This window comes from Protopterus annectens, chromosome 9.part0 (genome assembly GCF_019279795.1).
Source record: "Protopterus annectens isolate FY-2018-M chromosome 9.part0, PAN1.0, whole genome shotgun sequence".
NCBI lineage: Eukaryota > Metazoa > Chordata > Ceratodontiformes > Protopteridae > Protopterus > Protopterus annectens.
Window position 1 is genome coordinate 980,275,678 of NC_056743.1, and position 25,293 is coordinate 980,300,970.

The 25,293-nt window shown below is 45.0% G+C and overlaps 1 protein-coding gene across 1 annotated transcript in view; it reads left to right on the forward strand.

Moving 5' to 3' along the window:
- SMARCC2 (SWI/SNF related, matrix associated, actin dependent regulator of chromatin subfamily c member 2) overlaps positions 1-25,293 on the forward strand; it is a 2,789,858-nt gene that overhangs the window by 862,138 nt on the left and 1,902,427 nt on the right. Inside the window, exon 8 of the mRNA XM_044083737.1 lies at positions 20,938-21,013. Coding sequence (XP_043939672.1) covers positions 20,938-21,013 — 76 coding nt within the window. The remainder of the gene's footprint in view (positions 1-20,937; positions 21,014-25,293) is intronic.

Here is a 25,293-nt window from a genome sequence, read left to right on the forward strand (position 1 = left end):
ATCCAAAGTGTCTGGATTCAAGAAGTGTGACTCATGCTGTCAGAAAATGTCTCTGACAGATGGGCACACTTCTTGCATCTATTGTTTAGGTGCCGTGCACCTGCAGGACTCTTGTTCTATCTGCCATGCCTTTAGTCCAAGAGTCCTGCAGGAGCGTAAGAATAAGCTTATTCTTAGGGGTCTTTTAAAATCCCAGGCTTCACCGGCCAAGAGCTCTCAGCCTGTGAAATCCTCTAAATGTTCGGAGTCGTCCTCGGTTCAGACTCGACCTTCTACTTCGGTTCTGGCTGGCACCAATAAGACTATCTCTCCGTTGGCTCCATCAGAAACTTCGGAGCCTTCGCAGAGCCACAAGAGGCTGAGGTCCCCTTCACTGGAATCGGTACATTCGGCTCCTCGGTCTCCGTTGCTTCAGAGCGAGCGCAGTCACCGATCCTCTCACTCCTCTCGATCCTCTAGGCTGTCGGATCACGATGTGGAGAAGAGTGGTCAGTAAGTTGCTAAAGTCGCAGGCACTTGCCAAGATGTTGTCCAGCCCTCGTCAACAGGTGTCTGCTCCGTCCACTTCTCTCGATGTTCCTCCTCCGACTCCAATGAGTTCGGAGCCGGATTTCATTGGGGTTTGTGTAGTGGAACCATTGGCTCCGATAACTCTATCTCCTTTGGTTCCGACATCGGCTCCGACCCCTCAGTGGTGCCGTCCGTCGAGGGATCTGGGTGCTGGGGTTCCCTCGTCGGCTCCGAGGGGGTGAGTGGCATTGGAGCCTTGTCCGACCCAGTTCTCCCTCTCGGAGCTTCGACGCAGGTGAGCTCGGCTCCTACATCGGCCTCGGAGCCGTCTCCCTCGGTGGGGAGAAAGATTCCGATTTCCTCCGAACGGGAGCTTTCTCTGCATCATGGCAGGGATGCCTTCGATGTCATGTGGAGTGTGCTGGCCAATGAGTCAGCTCCACTATCGGCCCCACCAGCTCCATCCCCTGTAGTGCCTGTGCCAACCTCTGCTCCTCCTCCAGACCCCAAGCGTAGGGAACTGGCGCTCCAGGGCACCCCATTGGTATTTCCTCTTCTTCCAAGGCCTCCCCTGATCATTCAGAGGAGCCCCCTTGTAAGAAGAAGTGCAAGAGGAAGCACATTGACTCCCCTGAGTCTGTCACTTCTGATACAGACTTAGATGATTTGGAAGGGTCCCCGAGATCCCCCTCTGAAGAGGTTTCCTTCTTGGACATCCTAGAAATACTTAAGCAGAGGAGGAACTGGAATCCCGTAGCCCCTACCGAGGATGAGTCTGTATTTCTGGATGCGTTTGGTTCCCGACCTTCCACCTCCTGAGTTTCTCCGCCTTTTGATCCACTTATGTCCGTGGTGGCTCAAAAGGCTTGGTCAGCTCCGGATACAGTGGAACCAACTCCGAGGAGACCTGGCAAATTTATCACAGCACCCCAGGAGAAGCAGTTCCTTACCAAAGGTGTACCTGTTGATGCCATGGTGGTAGCAGCAGCCACCAAAAAAGAGTTAGCGGAGACCTCTTCATCTGTCCATCCTCCTAACAAGGAGTCTAGGACGATGGACAGATACGGGAAGAGAATGTTCGCTTCAGTGACCTTTTCTATGAGGTCACTGAACTACTTATGTCATTTTACCCGGCTTCAGAGGGATCTCCTTAAAGAGCTCAGAGATACCCTTCAAGATCCATCAGCTGAGGGGCTCAAGCTAAAGTAGCTTCCCAGCTGGCGACGCTTAATTCTGTAGTTAACTCCTCCATGAGGCTCATTTCCTACGCAGCCAGTGGTGCGAGTAGAACCGTAGGTACGGGTGTGGCCCTTAGGAGGCATGCATGGATGCGGCTGTGTAATTTTGCGGAACCCTTTTGAGCGTCATTCACCAACACTCCCTTTGATGGTTCCTTTCTCTTAGGACCACAGGTGAAAGACACTTTGACTAGGTGTGAGCAAGAAGGCAAGACTCTCTTTGCCATGGGAGTCCGTTTCTCCACCCCTTCTAGACCGTACCCTAAAGGTCAGAAGAGTAGCAAAATGTGGTTCCGAAAATCCCAGGGAGCCTTGCCTGACACACATAGCGATATTTCCTCCAGGGGTAGAGGGGGAAACAATAACAACAGACGCTGTCCTCGTTGCAGAGGGGGTCCGCAGAACCAGGACAACAGAGAATCCTTCTCTGATAAGCCCTTTCAGCATCCCTGAAGGGTTGCCCGGCTACTCACCTCTGGAGGCAGTCGGGGGAAGACTTTCACTGTACCCAAAAGCCTGGCAAAATTTAACACAAGACAGATTGGTATAGTCCATTATATCCGGAGGTTACAAAATCCCCTTCTGTCAACCCCCCTTACTGTCAAGGAAATCCCTTCCAGATGTTCCACCCAATCTGAAGGACCAAGCAGTAATAGAAGTTTCAAAACTTCCGTATTCTTCCATAAGGCCAGACAAATTTTATAAAGTTCCTAATAATATTAAGTTATTTTTTTAAAAATCATGTGTTGGACCCCTCTACAGTTTCTGTCTGTTCTGATAAACCTTCTAAACTCCTTCCTAATGGTAGTGTCCTCCCTTCAGATAAAGGTAGCAGTGCTGTGGATAGGTGGTGTAAAAAGGTTTATACCTTCTCTTCTTTGGTATTCAGGGCTGTCAGTTACCAAACCCAAATGACCAAGTCTTTGATATCCCTCCACAATTCCCTAAACGAAGTAGTTGTGGATTCACAAGGAACTGTTTCTAAACAACAAACATTGTCCTTACTTAATGGGGCTACACAAGTAGCAAGACACAGCATTGAATGTAGTTATGATGATGTAGAGGCCTCATCCAGAGAAGCTGCTATTGGCTCTGTTATCCGCAGGTATACATGATTGCACAATCATCCCATACCTGAAGACTTTAGAACAAAAAGTATAGATTCCCCTTTAGGCAATAACCTCCTGTTTGACCCACAAGCAACTAACCTTTTCAAAACCCAACCAAGAACAGGGAAAGCCATGAAGGACTTGCAGACAGCTTCTGTTAACCTTTGTACCTAAGCACCAGAGGAGTTATCCAACCAAACCCACTTCCTTTGTCAGAAGGGATCCTAGACCCAGTCAGAAACACGGGAAGTCTCCCAGAAAGAGATTCCCAGAGAAACCACAATGGGATTCCCCATCTGAGAGGCCTTTCTTTGGGGACTGTCTATGAATCCCCCTCCCCCACCCCACCCCATACACCTGCACTACCCCTTTCATTTGTTAACCAAATGGGATAAGTTGTTTAAGCACAAAAAGGGAAATTTGCTAGGCATAAAATGGCCTACAAGAGCAGATAGCTTAGTACTAACATATTAACCTATAAAAGGTTTGACACCTGGGAAAAGATTGCCCCAGACCTATGGGTGCTTTATATTAGTAAAAAAAGGACTTGTCATGCCTTGGATAGAAATCCCCTGCTAAATGACATGTCTCCCCCTCCCCACAATTAGATCCATCTGCTTTCACCCATCTTATGGGAATTACAGGCACAAGATACAACAAAACCAGTATCACAGGAATTGGTAGTAAAGGGATTCTACTCCAGACTCCTCCTAGTACTAAGGACAGAAGGGCAGTGGAAATTGTTACCGGAACTTTCTTTACTAAACACTTTTCTAAAAGTGCCAACCTTCTCTAGATGCCTATCTTCATTTAACAGTTTGCCCCCTGTCTTGTAGGAGATTCCTCAAGTTTTTCACTGGGTCATCTCATTTTCAGTGTACTGCTTTCCTTTTTGAGTTTTCCACAGCCCCAAGACTTTTAGTCTTGGACTAGTGATTGCCTTCTGTCAAAACCAGGGAATCCAGATTTTTCCATACTTAGACAACTTGTTAATCTAAGCCTCCTTACCACAGATGCTTATGCCACAACTCCAGTTCACCCTCAACCTCCTCTCACAGTTGGGATTCATGATCAGCTACAAGAAGTCATTCATGCAGACAACTGAGGACCTAGTTTTTCTGGGCTGCAGACTGGATGCAAAAAGGATGCAGGACTGTTTGCCTCAGGAAATGTGCAGAACCTTGCAGATTACTTTCACAGCCTTGCCTCCCTCATCCAAGACTCAGCCAGGGAGATCATAAAGGCCCTAAGATTCATGGCAAAAATTATCACAGTGCTTCCTGTGCCAAAGGTGCTCTTCCCCTCAGGACCAGATCCATTTTGTAATGAGTAATAAAGGTATGAGGGCTAGCCCAAGTTACAGCTGCAAACCTGTCATCCATGCAAGCCCTAGAGAGAAACACTGAAGAAGTTGCCATGGACTTAGCTGAATGGACTTTTAAAGGTTTTGATAAGGACAGACCCGACTTGTTGTAGACAAATGATATGCAGTCTGTCAGCCATCTGGCTAAAGTTACTTTTCCAACTGAATTGCTCAATTTAGAATCTGTAAAGGAAACAAATAATTGATCTGTTTTCCTAATTTCTTTTATTCTATGTAAGTAAAAATGTAATTGTCTGTAGACATCCAATAAATGCAGTACATATTCACCTTTGTTTGCAAATTTAGGAAGGAAGACTGGCAGATTAATGGACTGGTTGATACTGGATTCTGACACCAGCTTAGAAAGGAAAGAGAGGGATTGGTATATAATGTTAATCTAGCCCTATGAAAAAAATCAACTAGGGAGGTTTAGAGGACAATGCTTGAAGTTCTGAAATTCTTCTAGTGGAGGTAATGGCCCCTAGAAAAAATAGTTTTCCAGGTCAGGAATTTAAGATCACATTTTGCTGCTGGTTCAAAGGGTGAATGAATTAAGGCGTGCAGTACCAAGTTTAAACCCCACGGTGAAGTTGGATCTTTACAGGGAGCTCTCAGCAGGAGAGCGCCTTTCGGTAAAGCCTTACAAAGTTTAGATGAAGCCAAGGAAGAATTATCAAATCCAACATGAAAGTTAGAGATTGCTGCTAATTGAACTCTTAACTGTTGAGGAGCTAGTTCACTCATTAAAAATCATTGACAAAAATTCAAGAACACATTGTACAGGAGCTGAAAAGAGATCAATGTGTTTCTGATGTGCCCAAAAATACAAACTTTTTCTATTTACTTCTGTAAAGTTTTCTTGTAGAAGCTTTATGGGAAGATAAAAGTATATGATGGACAGGAGGAGAGAGCATCGGTTGTCTGGCTATTAAAGGAATTAGAGAAACCACGTTGTTAGCTTGAGGTTTGAAATATCGGGATGGTTCATATCTGTCAGGTGAGATAGGAGGTCTGGAATCGGATCCAGAATCCAAGGTGGGTAAAGTAGATGAAGCCCATGGAAGGGTGCAATGAGGATGACTTTGCTCTTCAACCTGGCAGCTTTCTGCAGAAATTTTGGAATTGGGGCAGTTGGGGGGTAGGGATAGAGGAGATTAGGGGACAATAGTGGAGTAGAACATCCCTTGGTGATCCCCTCGGTTGGGGATCAGGGCAAAGAAGCTGCTGGACTTGTTGTTTAGGGGAGATGCAAAAAGATCACAGCTAGGTTGGCCCCATTAATGGAAAAACGTTTCTGCCATTTTCATGTTGCGAGACCACTCGTGAGGTAGCAGAATGGACCTGCTCAATTTGTCTGTCGTGCTGGACTTCCCCAGAATGTGCTCTGCTATCAGAAAATGGTTGGAAGAGATCACCTATTGACATACTCTGAGGGCTTCTTGACACAAGCAGTAAGACCTGGTTCCCCCTTGTTTGTTGATGTACCAAACTACTGACATGCTGTCCATCGGAATCGCAGTTGTCCCAAAAGGGAGAGAGTCTTGGAAGGCTTGCAATACTAAGAGCATTGCTGTCATTTCCAGGACATGGCTATGCATATTGGCCTCTTCGGGGGAATAAGTGCCTTGGACTGTTTTCCCCAGGAGTGTCCCACTCACCCAGTCTGGGAAGCGTCCATTGTCACTGTAGTCTTTGGCTGTGGGAGAATGAAAGGATGACCTTGTAGAACCTGATCGAATCCACTGTCAAAGGTATCTCTTGCATGCCTGAGTGATTCTTATTTGGGCTAACGTGTTGTTAAAGAATCAACAGTTGTGTTGCTTGCATCCATGTGAAATCTTGCAAAAGGAACTGAAATTATGGCCGCTGATATTGGCTTCAAAGCTTGAAGAATCAACAGGGCTGAAATTTTGGTACTGTAAATTATTTTCCTGACCTGCAGTTTGATCATTTGCACTCTTGAGAAAAGAAAAGAACCTGTCACTGATGCATGTTGAAAACCGCTCCTATGAATTCCAGTCTTTGAAATGGTTGTAAATGAGACTTGTAATTTATGGTTGTTCCCAGATGGAAGCAAGTCTGGAGTACCTGATCTTGTGCTCTTATTGGTAGATGCCTGGATGGAGCAGTAATGAGCCAGTCATCTGTGTGTGGAAACACTCAGAATCCCTGCAATCTCAAGTGAGCTGCTGCCACCTCCATGCATTTGGTGAACATCCCAGGGGTTGTGGTGAGGCCAAAGGGCAGTTCTCTGAAATGGTAGTGACCGGTTCCCAGATGAAAGGGTAGATACATTCTGGATTGCCTGTTCATTTCTATGTGATAGTACACATCCTGAAGGTCTATCGAGTAAATCCAGTCATCCTTGCCTAAAAAGAGCAGAATGGACTGAACTACGACCATCCAAAACTATGTATACTGAACTGATTTGTTCAAGTCGCTGAGATCCAAAATTGGTCTCCAGTCCCCTGTTTTCTTTGAAAACTAAAAAGAATCTTGAGTAAGGTAAGTCCTAATTCTATCTGGTGCGGTGGGACCTCTTGGATGACTCTTTTTCTTAGCAGCTTTTGTATTTCTAATGCTGCTGCTTTCTTCTAATTAGGTTGAACATCAGGAAAGTTTGATACAGAAGGAGGTGGGAGGGGAAAAGGAATAATATAACCTCTGGATATGATCACCTGCACCCATGGTATCTCTTGTGATGTCCAGCCAGGCTCTCTGGTGCAGGGATAATTGATCCCCGATTGCCTCCAGAGAGGGACAATTAGGCCTCCTTTCAGGAGAGCTGGTAGGGTCTATCAGAGAAAGAAATTCTGGACCCCTGGTTCTGCTGGCTTCCTCTGCCTAGTGGGTGTTGTCATCCATCTGAGTTCCCCCCTCTGCCCCCGGGAACTGTCTTCACGTGGGTCTTGGAAAGGACCCTGGGACTTTCTGAACCACTGTTTTTGACCACCTTGTTGATTCCTAGAGAAGGATCTTTGAGGAATCAAAAAATGTATGCTTACTGTCTTTCCTTTTTTTTCACACCTGGAGAGTGTGTCTTTAACTTTAGGGCCAAACAATGAATTACTGTCAAAGGGTGCACTGATGAACGAGGACTTGAATGGCTGCTCAGAATCGCACATGCACATCCAGGCATGCCTCCTGATAGAAATCCCTGAACCCACCACCGTTGAAGCATCTTCAGCTGTATGCGAGATAAACCTCATGGACAAATTAGAAATTGATTGTAGGGTAACTAGCTGTAAGACCACAGACGTCTGAGTCTCAGCAGTAGTGTTCTAAGAAAGGGACTCTGACAGTTCTTTTATCAAGTCCCTTTGTAGTCTCATAAAGTGTGCCAGGTAGGTCAACAACCTAAGGGCAAAAGTTGCTGAAGCATACACATGCTTCCCAAATCTGTCCAAAGCCCTAGACTCTCTGTTAGGGGGATGGACAGAGGAACTCTACTCAGCAAGCTCCTTTTTGGTAGCTGCTGCCATGACCACAGCATCTACGGGTACTCCCTTCCACCAAAATTCTCTACCTACAGATGGAGCCAGAATCTTATCTTGTCTTTTGGGCATTGGCTCAACTGAGTCAGGCTTCTTCCACACCTGCCTAGAGATCAAGTCAGTGAGCTCATTGGCAGGCAGAATAACCCAGGAGGTAGATGGACCAGCTACAAAGGCCTCCCGGAATACTGATTCCTCTGGGGAAGGGTTATCGGAGGGCCAACCACCCCTCTGCTTAAAGTTCTTAAAACTGTCTCCATATGAGGCATCTTCAGGTGGTGATCTTGGGGACCCCATCCCCTTATTCAAAATCAGTATACTTGGTGACTGACTCCTGAGGGGAGTCCAAGTGCCTCCTCTTGCACTTCCTCTTCCTAGGAACTTCCTTGGTGGGATGCTCTGGTGAAGTGTCAGAAGAATTGTAATACTCTGCTGGGTAGCCTGGAGACTTTGAGCTGGCTGCCCCTGTGGCATAAAATGATGTCGCTCAAGGCGCAGAAACATCTGGGACCTAGAGGGAAGATCCGAGGGGGGAAGAGACCATGTGTCTTGCCAAAGCAGAGAAAACTGTATCCACCACCTCAAAGGTAGAATGCCATAGAGAAAAAACAGCTGACAGATCTGAGAAGACATGCTTCTGCCCCATTGGCTGTGCCTGCCCCGAGGACAATCCACTTGAAGCGGTGGTCGGAGCAGAGCAGTCCAGTGCAGAGTCTCCGAGGGGCAGAGACAGCTCCGACAGCTTCAGAGTCGACTGTAATACTTCGGACCCGACAGGGAGACTATGCCTTTGAGAGTCATCAGTCTCTCAAACAGTCAGAGCTGGCGCTCTCAGAGACTTCCTCACAGCTGAAGATACAATATCTTTGGATCCAATCTAGATGGTCCCAGCATATTCGGATCCAGGGGCTGCAAAACAGATGGATGGATCAGAGAAGTAGCCAAGAGAGGTGGAGTAGTACAAACTAGGGGTTCCTGACACAAATGGGTAGGAGCTAGGAAAAACTCCCATCTGTATTTGCACCAAGAGAAATCTCATCACTTTGTACACATCAGCTTCAGTCAGACATCTAGAAGAACAAGGGGAAGCTAATAATGAGGGCTTAGAATGCTGACATTCCATAGAAGGAGAAGATAGTCTGGAAGGTACTGAATCAATACTGGGTGAGTACCTAGTTCTTGGTAAAGGTCTCTGATCCGAAGAACTTGGATCTCAATGTGCAGTTGTCAGATCTGGCACTGATATTACAGTAGTAGTCTTCAGATCCAATTTATGTTTTTTCTTTGGCTGCTCCTTGGATGACAGAGTCAATGATCCTAAAAGTTTAGGAGACTTAGTGGAAGTCTCCTTAGTTTTAGACTTGGAGGGTTGCGCTCCATCAGTAACCTCACATTAAGATGTAGGGAGTAACCCTTTCAAAATGAGTTTATTTTTCCAGTCTGCAATGACACGCGGATTAAAGTTTTTACATATTTGACATTCAGCTTGAAGATGATGCAGGCCCAGATAATAAACATATAAAGAATGCATTACAAGGGTTACTTGTGCCTGCACTTTTGGCACTTCTTAAAGCCAGAAGGCCTTTTTGTGACATCTTGCACTACAATATACCAGGAAAGAAAAACAAGAGGAATTTTTATTATTTTTTAATAAGTAGAAAAAGAAAAATTAAAAAATACCAACAATGGTACTATGAATTAAACTAAACTACTGTAAAGCCAGGAGAGAGAATAATAGCTACCAACAATGGTAAACAAAATTACACAGAGTGTAAGAAGAGAAAGGATTTATAGAAACAAAAAGGATAAACTGTTATAGAAAAATTGAAAATTTGAAAACTTATCATTTTATTGAATTGCTCAAGAGCTGAAGATGACCACGTCTAATTGCAAAAGCGGCAAACGATATCTGGGGTATGTTAGGGGTTGGTGCATTATGGATAAGGGAGGAGCTTGAGATCTTTTTGGTGGCCACGAGCAAAAGTAATAACAGAGTCATATCTTAGTATTGCATCCGAACTCAGCAGTTGAGGATAGAATGAAAACTGACAACATCAGATCAAGATTAATGTTAAGTTGTCAATCTCGCCTTCATTCTTGCTGGATGGGTTCGGAGCCAATCCTCGGCTCCGACTCGGCACTTGCTAAGCTTGAGAACTCCTTTTACCAGCTCGAGGCAACCCTATATCCCATGATGCAAGGCGAGACTACCTCAGATCTCGTTTGCCACTTCGCGAAAGAGGTCTCTTTTTTGCCAGCTCAGGTGAGTTTTCAATTCAGCAGTTATTCAGGGGTAATTCTCCCTTTTTCTTACTTTGGTTAGTTTCTAAACTAGTGTGTTTAGCTATACTATAGTTCCCACCCTATATTCCTCCTTTGGGGTAAAAGTTTATTTATTTTTTTTTTTCTCTGTTAGGCCTAAGCCTCCCAGTTTATTAATCCCTGTCAGTTTGTGTGTGTTTTGGGGTTAATTGTGTGACTTTTGTTGAGTGTGTATTTTTCTTTTCTTAGACTATGTCTAAAGAGGGAAAGGTCTCAGGCTTCAAGAAGTGTGACTCGTGCTGTCAGAAGATGTCTCTGACAGATGGTCACACTTCTTGTGTTTACTGCCTGGGGCCTTTACACCTGCAGGACTCCTGTGCTATATGCCACTCCTTTAGCCAGAGAGTCCTGCAGGAGAGGAGGAACAAGTTGATCCTCCGTGGCTTATTAAAGCCAGAAGGTTCACCGACAAAGACTGGGTTGGGTAAACCTTCCAAGCCACCTAAGGTTCAGGCTCCGGTGGTTAAGCCTTCCTCGGTGGCTCCGACTCCTTCGGAGTCGAGATCGGCTCCGGCTGGAGCCCATCTTTCTACCACTGATATTGTAGTGTCGGTTCCTTCCAGCTCCGACACACAGTCTCCAGTTTCCTTGTCGGCACCGGCTGGTGCCGAGGTGTTATCCAGCATCGGAGCCGATAAGTCTTCGGCTCCATCTGGAACCGAGAGGTCGTCGGCTCCGATGGCTCCGTCCAAGAAGAGATCTCGGTCCCCTTCTCTGGAGTCGATTCGCTCGGCTCCGAGGTCTCCTCTTTTATCGGAATGGAGTCATCGGAGCCGATCTTCGAGATCTTCCAGGCTGTCAGACCACAATTTAGAGAGGGTGGTAAGCAGGCTGTTGAAGTCACAGGCACTAGCCCAAATGCTCCATAGCCCGTCTCAACAGACTTCGGCTATTGCTCTTCCCCTTGAACTTCCTCCTCCGACTCTCCTCCAGAGTTCGGAGCCGGAGCTTTTCGGGACAGTGACCGTGTCGGCGCCGGGGCCGATACATCCCCTTTCGGCTCCGTCGTCTTCGGCTCTGATCTCCTCCATGAGACCTTCCTTGGAGGGATCCAGTCGTCGAGTTTCCCTTGTCGGCTCCGAGGGGGCTAGTGGCATCGGACCCTTGTCCAACCCCGCTCTCCCTCTCGGAGCTTCGGCTTTGGTGAGCTCGGCACCGACATCGGCCTCGGAGCCTTCTTTTTCAGTGGAGCCGGGAATTCCTGTCTCTTCGGAGCAGGAGTCTTCTGGTCTCCCTGAGAGAAGAGCCTTTGAGGTGATGAGGAGTGTCCTGGCACCTGAGTCAGGTCAACGGTCCATTCCTTTAGCTCCTCCCTCTTCGGTGCCTGTTGATATCTCTTGCCAGTCTCTTGCTCCCAGGCCCAGGGATCCATCGCCCCAGGTTTCCCCATTGGGAATGACTTCCTCTTCCGAGGTTTCTCCTGATCCTGCAGGGGAACCCCGCGAAGGGCGTGTAAGAGGAAACACACAGACTCCCCTGAGTCTACCACATCAGATACCGACTTAGATGAGTCAGAGGGTTCCCCCCGGTCCCCCTCTGAGGATGTCTCCTTTTCAGACATCCTGGAACTCCTCAAACAGAGGGGGAACTGGCCTTCCATTGACCCCTCCGAGGATGAGTCGGTATACCTGGAGGCGTTTGGATCTCGACCCTCCACCTCCTGGGTGTCTCCGCCTTTCGACCCACTCATGCAGGTAGTGGCTCGGAAGGCGTGGGCAGCCCCAGATTCTGTGGAACCTGTCCCCAGGAGGCCATCCAAATTTATTACGGCCCCTTCAGACAAGCAGTTTCTTTCTAAGGGCGTCTCTGTGGATGCTATGGTGGTGGCGGCGGCCACCAAGAAGGAACTTGCGGATCCTTCCGTGCCTGTCCATCCTCCTAACAAAGACTCTAGGACCATGGATAGGTATGGCAAGCGGATGTTTTCTTCAGCGACCTTTGCTATGCGTTCGCTGAACTACCTTTGTCACTTCACCAGACTTCAGAGAGACATTCTCAAGGAACTAGGTGAGGTAGTTCAGGATCCTTCAGCTGCTGGGGCTCAGGACAAGATTGCCTCACAGCTAGCAATCCTAAATTCTTTAACTAACTCCTCCATGCGGCTCATATCCTATGCGGCCGATGGAGCCTGTAGAGCCGCAGGCACAGGAGTGGCACTTAGGCGTCAGGCCTGGATGCGGCTTTGTAATTTCGCGGACCCCTTCAAGGCATCCTTCACCAATACCCCCTTTGACGGTTCGGCTTTGTTCGGACCGCAGGTGAAGGAGACCTTGACCAGGTGTGAACAAGACGGCAAAACCCTTTCTGTCGTAGGAGTCCATTTTTCCACCCCTTCAAGACCCTATCCCAAAGGTCAGAAAGGAGGAAAAATGTGGTTCTGTAAAGCCCAAGGAGTTACGCCGGACACACGTGGTCAGTTTACCCCCAGAGGCAGAGGGGGTAACAATAACAGACGCCGCCCTAGTGGCAGGGGGGGTCCCCAAAATCAGGGTAGCAGGGAGCCTCTTCCTGACAAACCCTTTCAGCATCCCTGAGGTGTTGCCCGACTGTCCACCCTTGGAGGCAGTCGGGGGAAGGATATCGCTGTACCCATTAGCCTGGCGTTCCCTCTCACAACACATATGGGTACAGTCGATCATATCCGAGGGTTACAAAATCCCTTTCGAAAGGTATCCCGTACCTCACCAATCCCTTCCAGACATCTCACCCGGTCAAAGGGATTTGGCAAAACAGGAGGTCTCAAAGCTCCTAGAAAAAAGAGCCGTCCAAATAGTTCCAGCAGACCAAGTAGGATCCGGCATCTACTCAAGATTCTTTTTGGTTCCCAAAAGGACGGGAGATTGGAGACCAATTTTAGACCTGAGCAATCTAAACAGATTTGTCAGAAAGGCAAGATTCCGGATGGTCACGCTTCAGTCCATTCTGCCCTTTTTGGGCAAGGACAACTGGATGTGCTCGATGGACCTTCAGGACGTGTACTATCACATAAAGATACACAGACGCTCCAGGAGGTTTCTCCACTTTTGGCTGGGGACCAGTCATTATCAATTCAGAGCCCTGCCCTTTGGCCTCACTTCAGCCCCCAGAGTGTTTACCAAATGCATGGCAGTAGTTACGGCTCATCTGAGACGTCAAGGATTCCAGGTGTTTCCTTATTTAGACCACTGGCTCCTCTCCGCCACCACCAAGCATCAGCTTCTTCAATGCAGAGACTACACTCTGCAGATCTGCAAACAATTGGGAATCTCAGTGAATGTTGAAAAATCTTCTCTGCTGCCTTGCCAATCTATCACCTTTATAGGCGCAGAGCTAAACACCGTCAGTATGTTAGCCAGACTAACAAATCAGAGAATTCTGGACATCCAAAAATACGTTCAGATCATATTACTGAGCAACAAGGTCAGCCAGATTGGTTCTGAAGGTTCTAGGTCTTATGGCTGCGGCCATTGTTCTTCTACCATTAGCTCGCTTCCACATGCGTCTTCTGCAGTGGATGTTATTCACTCAGTGGTCGTTCCAGAACCTACCCATGAGGCACGAAATTCTGGTTACACAATCGTGCAAGACTCATCTAACCTGGTGGATATCTTCTCTGCTCCATCAGGGCCGACCGTTTGTTCCCCCAACTCCGGTTGCCACAGTCACTTCGGATGCCTCCTGATCGGATGGGGGGGCATTATCAGGGCAGGATGGTCCATGGGACTTGGCAACCCACAGAATACCATCTGCACATAAATGTCCTGGAGATGAGAGCGGTGCTTTTAACGTTGCAAGCCCTCAACGACTTTCTTCCCTCGGGGACTATTGCAGTTCAAACGGACAACATGTCTGTAGTCTGGTACATCAACAAACAGGGCGGGACCAGGTCCTATCCTTTATGTCGAGAAGCTCTCAGACTTTGGCAATGGGCAATCTCCTCTCATCGGTTTCTGATAGCAATGCACATCCCCGGCAGGTCCAACCTCTTAGCAGACAGACTGAGCAGAGCTATTCTCATGCCTCACGAGTGGTCTCTCAAACAATCGGTAGTGGACGAGATTTTTCAGAAGTGGGGCACCCCTTGTTGCGACCTTTTTGCAACACCCCAAAACAGCAAATGCCCGGACTTCTTCACCCTCTTTCCCCTACCAGGCCATCCTCTGAGAGACTCTCTAACCCAGGATTGGCCCCGGGGACTTCTGTACGCTTTTCCCCCATTCCCTTTAATTCCACAGGTCATTCAGAAAGCGACCGTTTTGAGAGCCAAGTTGATTCTCATTGCCCCTTACTGGCCTCGACAAATTTGGTTTCCGTCCCTACATCGTCATCTCCTGGTGCAGCCTTGGCATCTGGACCCAGTTCCAGATCTTCTGATCCACCAGACGGGTCAACAGCACCGGGCCATTCGTTCTCTCAACCTCACTTCTTGGTTGCTCCACTTCCTTCCCTATCCAGGCTTCCTATGATCTCTGACTCTGTTAGAGATATCATAATAGCTTCCTTAAAGTCGTCCACCAGAACGGTTTATGCTAGCAAGTGGCGACGTTTTTCCCTATGGGCAAACTCCAGGCACATTGATCCCTTTACTGCGCCGGTACATTCAATTTTGGATTTTCTGGCTGAAGTTTTTCAATCAGGATCTTCTTCATCGACAGTTAAAGTCCAACTGGCAGAAATTTCTAAATATCATGTTGGCTTGCAAGATCATAACATAATGTCGCACAGACTGTGCAAAGCTTTTCTGAGAGGCATTTTTCTCTTAAAACCTCCAGTAAAACATCTTCCTCCACAATGGGATCTGAATTTGATTTTACCCCCCTTCGAACCGTCTGCTTCATGCTCATTAAAGTTGCTGACCTGGAAAACAATATTCTTAGTGGCTGTCACTTCAGCAAGGAGGGTATCTGAACTACAAGCCCTCTGTATCCGTTGCGCATACTTAGTTTTTCACAAGGATAGGGTATCCTTAAGGACTAATCCATCTTTTCTGCCCAAAGTTGTTTCTCAGACCAATATTAATCAATCCATTGATCTACCAGTTTTTTTCCCTAATTATTTGGACAGAGCTGAACAAAAACTTCATTTTTTGGATGTCCATCGTCAACTCAGATATTATTTGCATAGAACTAAACAATTCAGGAAATCTGATCAATTATTTGTTTCCTATGCAGAAAACAGGAAAGGTCTCCCAGTTTCGAAAGTGACCTTTTCCAGATGGTTGTCTTCTACCATTTCTTATGTGTACTCGCTCAGAGGCAAGCAACTACCCTCAAAACCGAAAGCGCATTCAACCAGGAGCCTGTCCACATCTACAGCTTTTCAGGATAGGCTACCCATTGACACCATTTGTGCAGCAGCTACTTGGGCCACTCCTCATACCTTTGTCTCTCATTATAAATTAGATTTGGCCTCCAGGGACAGAGCCAGGTTTGGTTGCACAGTTCTCAAGAGTCTGTTCCATTGAGCCACCCAGGATACAGGTGCTAGGGACGCGGTCCCATCCAGCAAGAATGAAGGCGAGATTGACAACTTAACATTTAGAAGTTATGTACCTACCATAACGTTCCATGTTAGTTGTCTTCTCTCGCCTTCTTTCTTGCATCCCTCCCTCCTTCCCCCTGGCCTGGACAGATCTTGAAGGGCCTCTCTTTCTCAGGTTTCTTTCTCCTGAGTCTTCAGTAGAAAGAGTCTATCTTAAGAACCTTTTGCCTAGTTCTTCTAGGCTAGTCTTTCCTCTTCCTTTGGGAATAGTATTATTTAGCAGGGTATTATAGCTACCAAACGAGATCTGAGGTAGTCTCGCCTTGCATCATGGGATATAGGGTTGCCTCGAGCTGGTAAAAGGAGTTCTCAAGCTTAGCAAGTGCCGAGTCGGAGCCGAGGATCGGCTCCGAACCCATCCAGCAAGAAAGAAGGCGAGAGAAGACAACTAACATGGAACGTTATGGTAGGTACATAACTTCTAATTTTATCTGCTGCATAGTTCAGTTAGACTAGCTAGAGGAGTTAATGTTCCTTTAGAGATTATCCACAGCAGGGAAGGAAGGCTAAGCTATATGTTCACCTTGGCCTTATTAAAAGCTGAAGGAAAGATGAGATGAACAAGTGCCAGGAACATGACATACAACACACAAAAATAGGGGGCAGATGTTAGTATGGATTGTGCAGAAGTCACAATCAGATGCTAATCAGTGTCACTTAACTTAATAACAGACACTGGCAATCATCTCATACACACCCACACCCAGAAACACACACAAACAAACACGTCCAGTGGCACAAAATGTTACAGAGGTACATGCCAAAGGACTGGATGGATGCTAATGACATAAGCATGTGGCATGCTAGCATATTTCATAGAATACGAAAATGCTGGTCTATGTCAAGCAGAAGCAAACAGTGGGTACCATTTCACTGCATAATATTCCTCCTAGCTTAAAAACACAAACAATTAAACCAAAAAGAAAAATCAGTGAACAGTCTGGTTGCATTATGTAAAGCTGAATTATCTTAAAAAAATGCTGCAGAACAAAAATTTAGACACAGGTCTTTATCTAAATTACTCAAAATGCACATTTAAAACAGGAAGTGTTGTGTATATCAGTACTACTTTTCACTCCTGTTTAGTTAGTAAACCCAGATGAATACATATTTACTTTATCTTGAATGTGCAGGATGCACTGGGGGATGTTGCAGACCATGCCGCTCCAACAAAACCATATTGGTCACAGTGGACCACCAATCCATGCTTGATAGCTTAGGGACAATCAGAGTATGACAGATACTTTTGTACACTAATCACTATGACTACCTGTACAGGTTGCTGATTCTGAATGGTAAACAATCAAAGTTTGGGGAAAAGAGACATGTTTTTCTTAAGAAACAGAAACATCTACTTCATATCACCCCCCTCCCAACCCCTGCTATGAAAATCTGCTCCAGAAGATTAAAATAAAAGTTATCAAACAAAGTGTTAGAGGAAGCAGAGAAGTTTAAGATGTCAAGACTTAACTCCAAGAATTGTGTGGGATATGCACAAGTGTCTGTCTGATATGGGGAAATATAAACAGTTTATGTTCCAGCTGTCAGTCAGTCTGCCTACAAAAAAGCCTTTGAAATAAACTACTAAATGATCTATGGTCGAAACTGTAAACAGAATGCATTTCAAGAAGATGAAGGTGGAAAAGAAGTGGAGGAAGTCAGTTCAGTAAAGGAGAACAAACACTAGTGTCTGGTACTTTCAAGGAGTGTGAAGTCTTGAAGTGAATGGAAGAAGAGAGCGGGAGCAGGGGCATGTGGCCAGGTTAGTACCTATTACTAGCATGTTACAGTAGGGTAGATGCACGTCTGTTTTTTTGTAAACAGATCCAGTAAATTGCATTGCCGGTGAGGTTGTTTGGGGGGGCAGTCGATGTGAAATCACCACCTCAAAAGTTTGGCCGACTACAAGGCTCAGGTTTGGTGGAGGCCACCAGATGAAGTTCAGAGAATGAGAGCTTTCTTTCTCTTCCCTGCATTTGTTCTGGTTTTGGGGAATTGCAATCAAATGAAACAATGAGAGGAAAGAAACTAACCCAGTAATTAGCTGTATTTGGGGTTGAGCCCCTCCAAAGGTTTATGGAGGTACTTAGGTGGTACCAAAAGTCCAAGAGGTAAAACTATCAAAGGACACTACAACTAGTTGGGGAACTGGGTGAGTGGCACAGACCTACACATATGTGGCACTCAAGCTCCTTATGTCAATAACGACCCACTGTTGCTAACTGTATTCTTAATCCCAGGGGAGGGGTTCTGGTCTTGAAGTCAGGGAGAATTGTAGCATTGGGGTGACATGCACCAGGCAAGTGGGCACCCTGGTAGTATGACTATCTGTTTTGGCTTCCGAATGTGGTACAGCAAAAGGAATTAAAAAAAAAAAAAGGTGGGGGGCAATGAGCCATTATCTCAAGGGAACTTTACCAATCTCTTGCCTTGTCCTACCGACCAGCATTCACAGGGTCAGAGGTGCACATGACCAATTCATCAGGGTTCTCCTAAAATACACTGCCCTGAAGTTCTTCCAAGCCCCGGGACAATGGACGTCTTAAAAATGAGGTAGTAGTTGACAGTTCAAATGGAACAGGCAGATAAGACTGTGAAGAAAATACATTTGGACAAGAACTTACCATTAGCAGTAGATGTCCTATTGATCACTGTCGCAGTATTACTAATCAATGGAGTATCACAACTGATGCCCAAACATGGTACCAAAGCTGTACTTTCACAGGCTCATATATCTAATGTGTGACCTCAGCTTGTAAGTGTAAAGGTATGCAGGCAGATGTGTGATTCCTCAGGCTGTCTCCTAGCCAGCAGCCTGAAAACCCCTGAGAGAGAGTGATAGAGACTGTTCAGCTAGGAGAGGCGAAGCATGATGCAGTAAAGAAGCACTCTCACTTGTATGATGCTGTCCACAGGATATAGACAGAAGAAGAAGCGATAGAGGGAGGCAGCAGAAAATGAATGTAGAGGGGAAGGAGTGTGGGAAATAATACTGCAACAGTGATCAGAAGGACATCTACTGTTGTAGTAAGTTCTTACATAACTGTATTATGTCCTGACTGACATCACTGTTTTAGTATTCCTAATCAATGGGTGATTCCTAGAGCTGAAAGGAATGTGAGGGTGGTCAGCTACTAAGCTGCAGAACTGTCCAAGAGACCTGAAAGGACTGAGCCAGTGAAGGCAGCTCTGGACCTGGAAAAAGCATAAATCCTGTAATGCTTAGTGAAGGTGTGTATAGTAGACCAAGTGGCAGCTTCAAGCATGGCCCTCGCATCCACCCCTTTGAAGAAGGCCCCAAAGGATGCTACTGCCCTGGTAGAATGAGCTCGAGGACATGAGGGCAATGACTTGCCATGCAGAGAATAACACAAAGAGATGGCCTTAGATATTCAGCTTGCAATTGCTTGCTTAGATATTGGTTGGCCCAGTTTTGAGTCTGTGAAAGAGACAAACAGTTCAAATTTTTAAATGGATTTGGTTTTGTTCAAAAAGAATCTTGCCTATGAACATCTAAGCAATGTAGGAGCCTCTCCTCATGGTTCTGAGGGTTGGGGAAGAGGGTAGGGAAATTTATAGCTTGGTTGAGAGACAACTCGTTCACTTCTTTAGGCATGAATGAAGGGTTAGCCCTCAGTCACCCTGTCCTTAATGAAAAATAAGAAAAGGAAAAATGGCCATGAGAGCTCGAAGCTCTGAAGCTATCTTAGCTGAAGTGAGAGACAAAAGCAGAATAGTTTTCTGGGTGCAGAATTTGAGATTTGCTAAAGCTGCTGGTTCAGAAGGAAGGTAAGGATTTCCAGCACAAAGTTGAGGGCCCATGGAGGGGTTATGGGCTTCCTTGGTGGTCTAAGATCCAAAACCCCTTTAAGAGAGAATGATCTTGGTTCTCTACATAAATGGAAGATTGAAGGGTAAACAAGCAGAGATGGATGACAAGTAATCTTTGATGGAACCTCTATGCTTGAACTCACACAGACATTTTAGTGTGGAAAGTACATCTGATTTGTTGGAGTCCTATCCATTCCTGTGGTACCAAAATGAAAATTTCTTCCATTTGGCTACACAGGATTTTCAAGTTGTGGGTGTCCTGACTTCTTGGAGAACCTTAAGTGGTATCTTTAAGGAATTAGAATCCTAAAATCCACAAAGTTAGGTTTAGGAATGACAGGTTGTGGTGCAGTGGTGATCTTTTCTGCTGTGTGATGAGATCCGCTTGAAGTGACTGTTTGTACTTGCCCCTTGCTAGATGAAAAAGAAGACAGAATCAGTGCTGTCTTGGCCAAAAGGGGATCACTAGCAATAGTTTTAGCTTGTCTTTTTGGGCTTTTAGAGGAACTCTTGGGATGAGAGGTGGTGAAGTGAAGGCGTAGAGGAATTTCCCTGTCCACTGAAAAGTGAAAGCATCTGTCCTCAAGGCTTAGGGGCAAGAGCCCCTGTTGCAAAAGAGGGTGAGTTGTTGGTCTCTGATGCTAACGGTCTGTTTGAGGGGCCCCCCAGTGGAAGAGAATGTCCAGAAAAACTGTCTGTTCATGGTCCACCTGTGAAGGTTCTCCAAGGTTCTGCTGAATGCGTCTGACAACTCACTGCCTTGTAATGGGATGCAAGTGTCCTTCATCGACATGCTTTTCTGTGGGGCAGTGTTCCAGATGGTCTGTGCCAATCTGTAGAGTTGATAACTTTGTTTCTCCTTGCTTGTTTATGTACTACATGACTGTAATGCTATCTGTGAACACTCGTAGGGGACCTGGTCTTCAGATGTGAGAAAAGACGACAAAAAATATACCTGGGTATGTTATGGGTTGTTACATTATGGGTATGGGAGGAGCTGGAGAGCTTTTTGTTGACCATGAGCTAAAGTAAAGTTCGAATCAGATCTGAGGATCAGATTTGAACCCAACAGTTGAGGAAGAATGAGAATGGACAACACAAATGGAACATTACGGTAAATACATTATATATATATATATATATATATATATATATATATATATATATATATATCTATATATATATATATTTTTTTTTTGGTCAGGTGAATTAAGAATGTGCTGACAGATTTTATACCGAGCTTTATAACAGGAGAAAGAACAGAGGCACTGTAAACAAATTTGGAGGTAATGGACACTTGTTTTGTTACCTGTTTTAGTCTTGGCAGCACACACATCGCCATTAACACCTCAAGATATGCACCTTACATTTAAATTTAAAGTAACTTTAACTTAAATTTAAAGTAATCTGGTAGAGGAAAGGGAAAAGTTTGAAACTGCAGTATTACCAGGATGACTAATAAAGTAACTTCTTGTATCATGTCCTCTGCATTTCTCCCTATTCTTGTACTGCGTTAATTGGAAATTAATGTATTTGTACATTCTTTGCAGCTATGATACCTGGATACCAGCCAGTGAAATAGAGGCAGCTGTTGAAGACCCACCTATTCTAGAGAAACCTAGAAAGGTAACTGCAGTATTTACTGACATTTATTGTCAGTCATTCTTAACTTTTGTATGTATAAATAAAATTTGTAGTAGAGGGATAAGTCCATAATGGTTGGGTTACTTGTGAACAGCTTTATAGTAGACATGAATTTGTTTTTTAATGCAAGTTTGAAATTATTGTAAAGTGAAGGCACATGCTTTATGATAAAAATAAAATGGAAATTTGCAGAAGCATTAACATTTCAGAGTTTTGTACCATGTTACATTTTTTTGTACTGCACAGTGAACCGTGGAAAATAGAAGTAAATGTCTTGTGTACTTTTACAATGCTGAAAAGTGCACACAGTTGTAATTACAACTAAACAGCTTGAGTGATGCATTGTTCTTAGCTCAGAAATTATATTTCAATCTTGAAAATCTGCACATTCTAGCTCTTCCCCCAGTAGGAGTTGTAAGACTTTTTTGTTAAGTGTTAAAACTAATTTAGCTGTAAGTGCATATTTACTGCAGTACATCAACACCTAAGTTTGTATTCTGTGCTTATAGTATATCTTGCATATTTTTTTATTTCTTAGTTGCAGTTAGTTGCAATATGCTTATTAACATTCATAGGTTCATACTAGGCTATCTGCCCTGGGGCTTTTATAAGCCTAGCCTGATTGTGTTTGGCTTACGCCACCCCTTGATTTGAGTATACTGTGCCCTTTTTAAAGTTTAGTTTACTGTGCCTCTGTCTAATAGTGAAACGGAAGTAATCCCCGGGACAAACCTACTATCCCCCATCCACTCATCAAGATTCTTCTTGAAGAGAGTCAGTGAGGTGCTCTGCCTAACATGAATTGGAATTCTATTCCAGAGCGAAGGGAGCCTCTGGGTTATGAATCTGTCCCTCCAGCATGTTCTATTTATTTCTGTGCTGAGGTTCAAGTCCCTAGAGTGCATGGCTCTAAGGGATTTAGATTTACTGAGGTGGAGCATGTCCATTAATTCTGGGTTGGACATAGCTTTATATGTCAGGCATAGATCACCACGAAGTAGGCGGTACGCAACTGAGTAGAGCTGGAGTTTTTTTAACCGAGCAGCATATGGCATCTGTTTGAGTCCCTTGATCCTCCTGGTGAGGTACTTTTGGGGTCTTTCTAATTGCTGCAGGTGTCGGGTAAGGTACATCCCAAAGGGGGCATTGTATTCTATGATGGATCTGATGAGGGATGAATAAAGGGGCACGATTACCTCTCTTGATCTAGATGTGAATCCTTTCATGATGAGGTGGGCTATGTAGAAGGTCTTTCTAACCACTTTGGCAATGTGGTTGTCAAAGGAGAGATTGCTATCAACTTGGGTCCCCAGATCCCTAATTACTTTCTCTGTACTTAATGGGTTACCACCTATGTGGTAATTTGTGGGCACATTGTTTTTGCCAAAGGGTATGACTATACACTTTTTGGCATTTAGCTTTAGACCATGGCTCTGGCACCAGTTATCCGTCTCTGTGAGACCTTTTTGAAGGATGTTTGTGTCAGCTGGAGTGTCGATTATGGCGCCCAGTTTGCAGTCATCTGCGAACTTGGTGAGCCATAGTCCTCCCACGTTGGCCTGTACCTCAGAAAAGTAAATACCGAACAAGAGAGGTCCCAGGACAGAACCTTGTGGGATGCCACTTGTGACCGGTTTCGAGTCTGACATGGCTCCAGCAACTCTGACTCTGTGGGTTCTGTCTTTGAGCCAGTTTGTGACCCATCTTGTGACATAGGGGTTTATATTTAGGCTGGATAGCTTATCTATGATGCCCGAGTGGGGTATTGTGTTAAATGCCTTTGCGAGGTCCAGATAGGCTGTGTGGACTACCTTCCCTTCAGCCAGACATTGGTTATTTGATAACCTGACTCTTGCTGGCCTTCATTACAGGGATTACTGATAACAGTGTAATTGCTTAAACATTGAGTGATTATCAGAAGGGGGATGTCCACTGTTCTCATCTGACTTCCAGAACCTTTAGTAGTCATCTGTAATGAGCTGAGTTGTTCCACTGCCAACAGGTGTTTGTCACACAATAAGAGAAGCAGCTTGTATCATTTTTATGTTTTGTTAAAATTTACACACACACACACACACACACACACACACACACACACAGTGTTAGATGTTGATAAGTTTTCCAGCTGGTAAATGTGATCATTTTCTCTGGTTACAGTCACTGCTAAAAAGCAGTCTTATTGCTTCCGATGTGTGAGTATTTGTGAATAATACCATGCTTTGTCCAGATGATTGCTCTTGAACATTGGGGGGGGGGCTCCATCTTATTGCTCCAAGGCTTCTACTTTACTGAGCACTTCTCTCACAGAATAAAGTTATTAAAATGTACATGTTTACCCATTTTGTACATGTATTTGCTAAAACAGTCTATGACGTTCCAGTTGCATTTCTTGCTCTCCATTTACCCATATGTATTTGCTCTATTTAAATGCTGTTTTCATTTTAAGCTGCAACTCAGTAGGAGAGTAAAACTCTGACCCTCGTCTGTAGAGTGAACCTAAGGACCCCCCCTCCATTCTATGCTGTTGTCACTTCCACTAACCAGCAAGGAGTCTCCTGACAGTTGGGTACCTGGTTTCCCCCCAAGAGCAAATTTTCCTTTTAACTAGGAATCCACAGTGATGGAGATTTTTAAATACAGGCATCCAGTGCAGTACATACCATAAACCTAGTATTGTTTTAACAACTTAACAGGAAAGAAAAAAAATCTGACTAAATCTATCGCATTTTACTCTGCAACAGGATGGAGGTAGCATGGTTGGAAAGGCCATTGTCACATTTCCATTAAGAAAGTATAATTTGTGTAGTTTTTATGCTTTTCTAAAGACATGCACCCCCTCCCCACAGAATAAAGTCTACTGTGTGCACCATATCTAGGGTTACTAGATGAATATAGAGGAAAGCAGGTGATCAGGGGATGAGACCGCTTGATGAAGTCTATAATAGAAATAAGAACCCCCATCAGCATCTTTTAAGAGGTTAATAAGCATAGTCTGTGGAATTTTGTATAATTATTATAAAGAACAAGCAAATAACTTCAGTAACAGTTGGGGGGAGGGAGTAGGCAAGCAGTTCACTATGGAGCAGTGCAAAGTGATCTGTCAAGCCCTTGGTTATACTACTAAGATGGGTATGTTAGAATATTTGGTCAGGAATGTCTTCATTATTTGTATACACTAGTCAAGCTTAGCAGCATGTTCCCAGGTGGCCCCAACAACTGTTGGGAATGAATGGAGCACCACATCATCTGGAAGTATCAAATGCTAACTGGGTTTAAAAATGAGGTGCAAAACATAGTAAGTAAAATGGATGAGCAGGAACAATAGCATTATAGTAACATTTTTATTGAAAAATGATGCAATAGTTGCAGATATATATTTACTACACCCCAAAAAGACCACAGGATACAAGTATAAAAAGCATGTTTCACAGCATATACAGTAACTAGATGAAGTTTGCAGGATACAAGTATAAAAAAACGTGTTTCACAGCATTTACTAGATGAAGTTTATTACTTTGTGTTAGCAGAAATAAATCAGCGCTGGATGTTCATCGTGTTACCCTGCTGCAGTCATCACACTTGGGTTATCCTGTTGTCAGGCGGTCCCGATCGGCGGATTCCAAAGTCTTGGTCCGGCGTCGGTTGCTGTCGCCTCCTCCTGATGTCAGAGCCAGGGGTACATATACTGCAACCGACACCATTTTCTTCTGTCTTTCTTGCCGCGGTGCCCAGCAGAAGCAGTTTGCAAGTGCGGTCGGCGACTCCTGAGATTGTCGAATTGAATTTCAGACTGAAGTCTTCTATAAAGCTAAGTACCCGTTAGAAACTTTTCTTGCTTCAGACCGATGTCAGACAAAGTTAACAATTGTATTTCTTGTGGGAAGCAAATACCTCATAAGGATTTTCATTCTTATTGCATACCTAGCCTAGGCCCTGATCACGGCGTCACTTCTTGTGGGTTTTGTGCTAGGTTTAATAAGCGTAAATTTAACTATAACATGCACAAAAAGTGCAGGGACAAGGACTGACAGCCAAGGCCTACACCCGATTCGAGGCCTCGGTTGATCTAGTCTCCGGTTCTCCGGTTATCAGTGAGGCTCTGACTCAGCCCCTGACTACCGCGGTTCTGGAACCCGAGACCGCTACGGATATTTTGACGGAATGTACTAGGCCGATGCAGCCTTTTACTTCAGGCCCTTCCGACGATTTACCTTCTAAGGGCGTCAGTGCTTCTGAAACACCATCGGTTTCTGAAGTTTTCA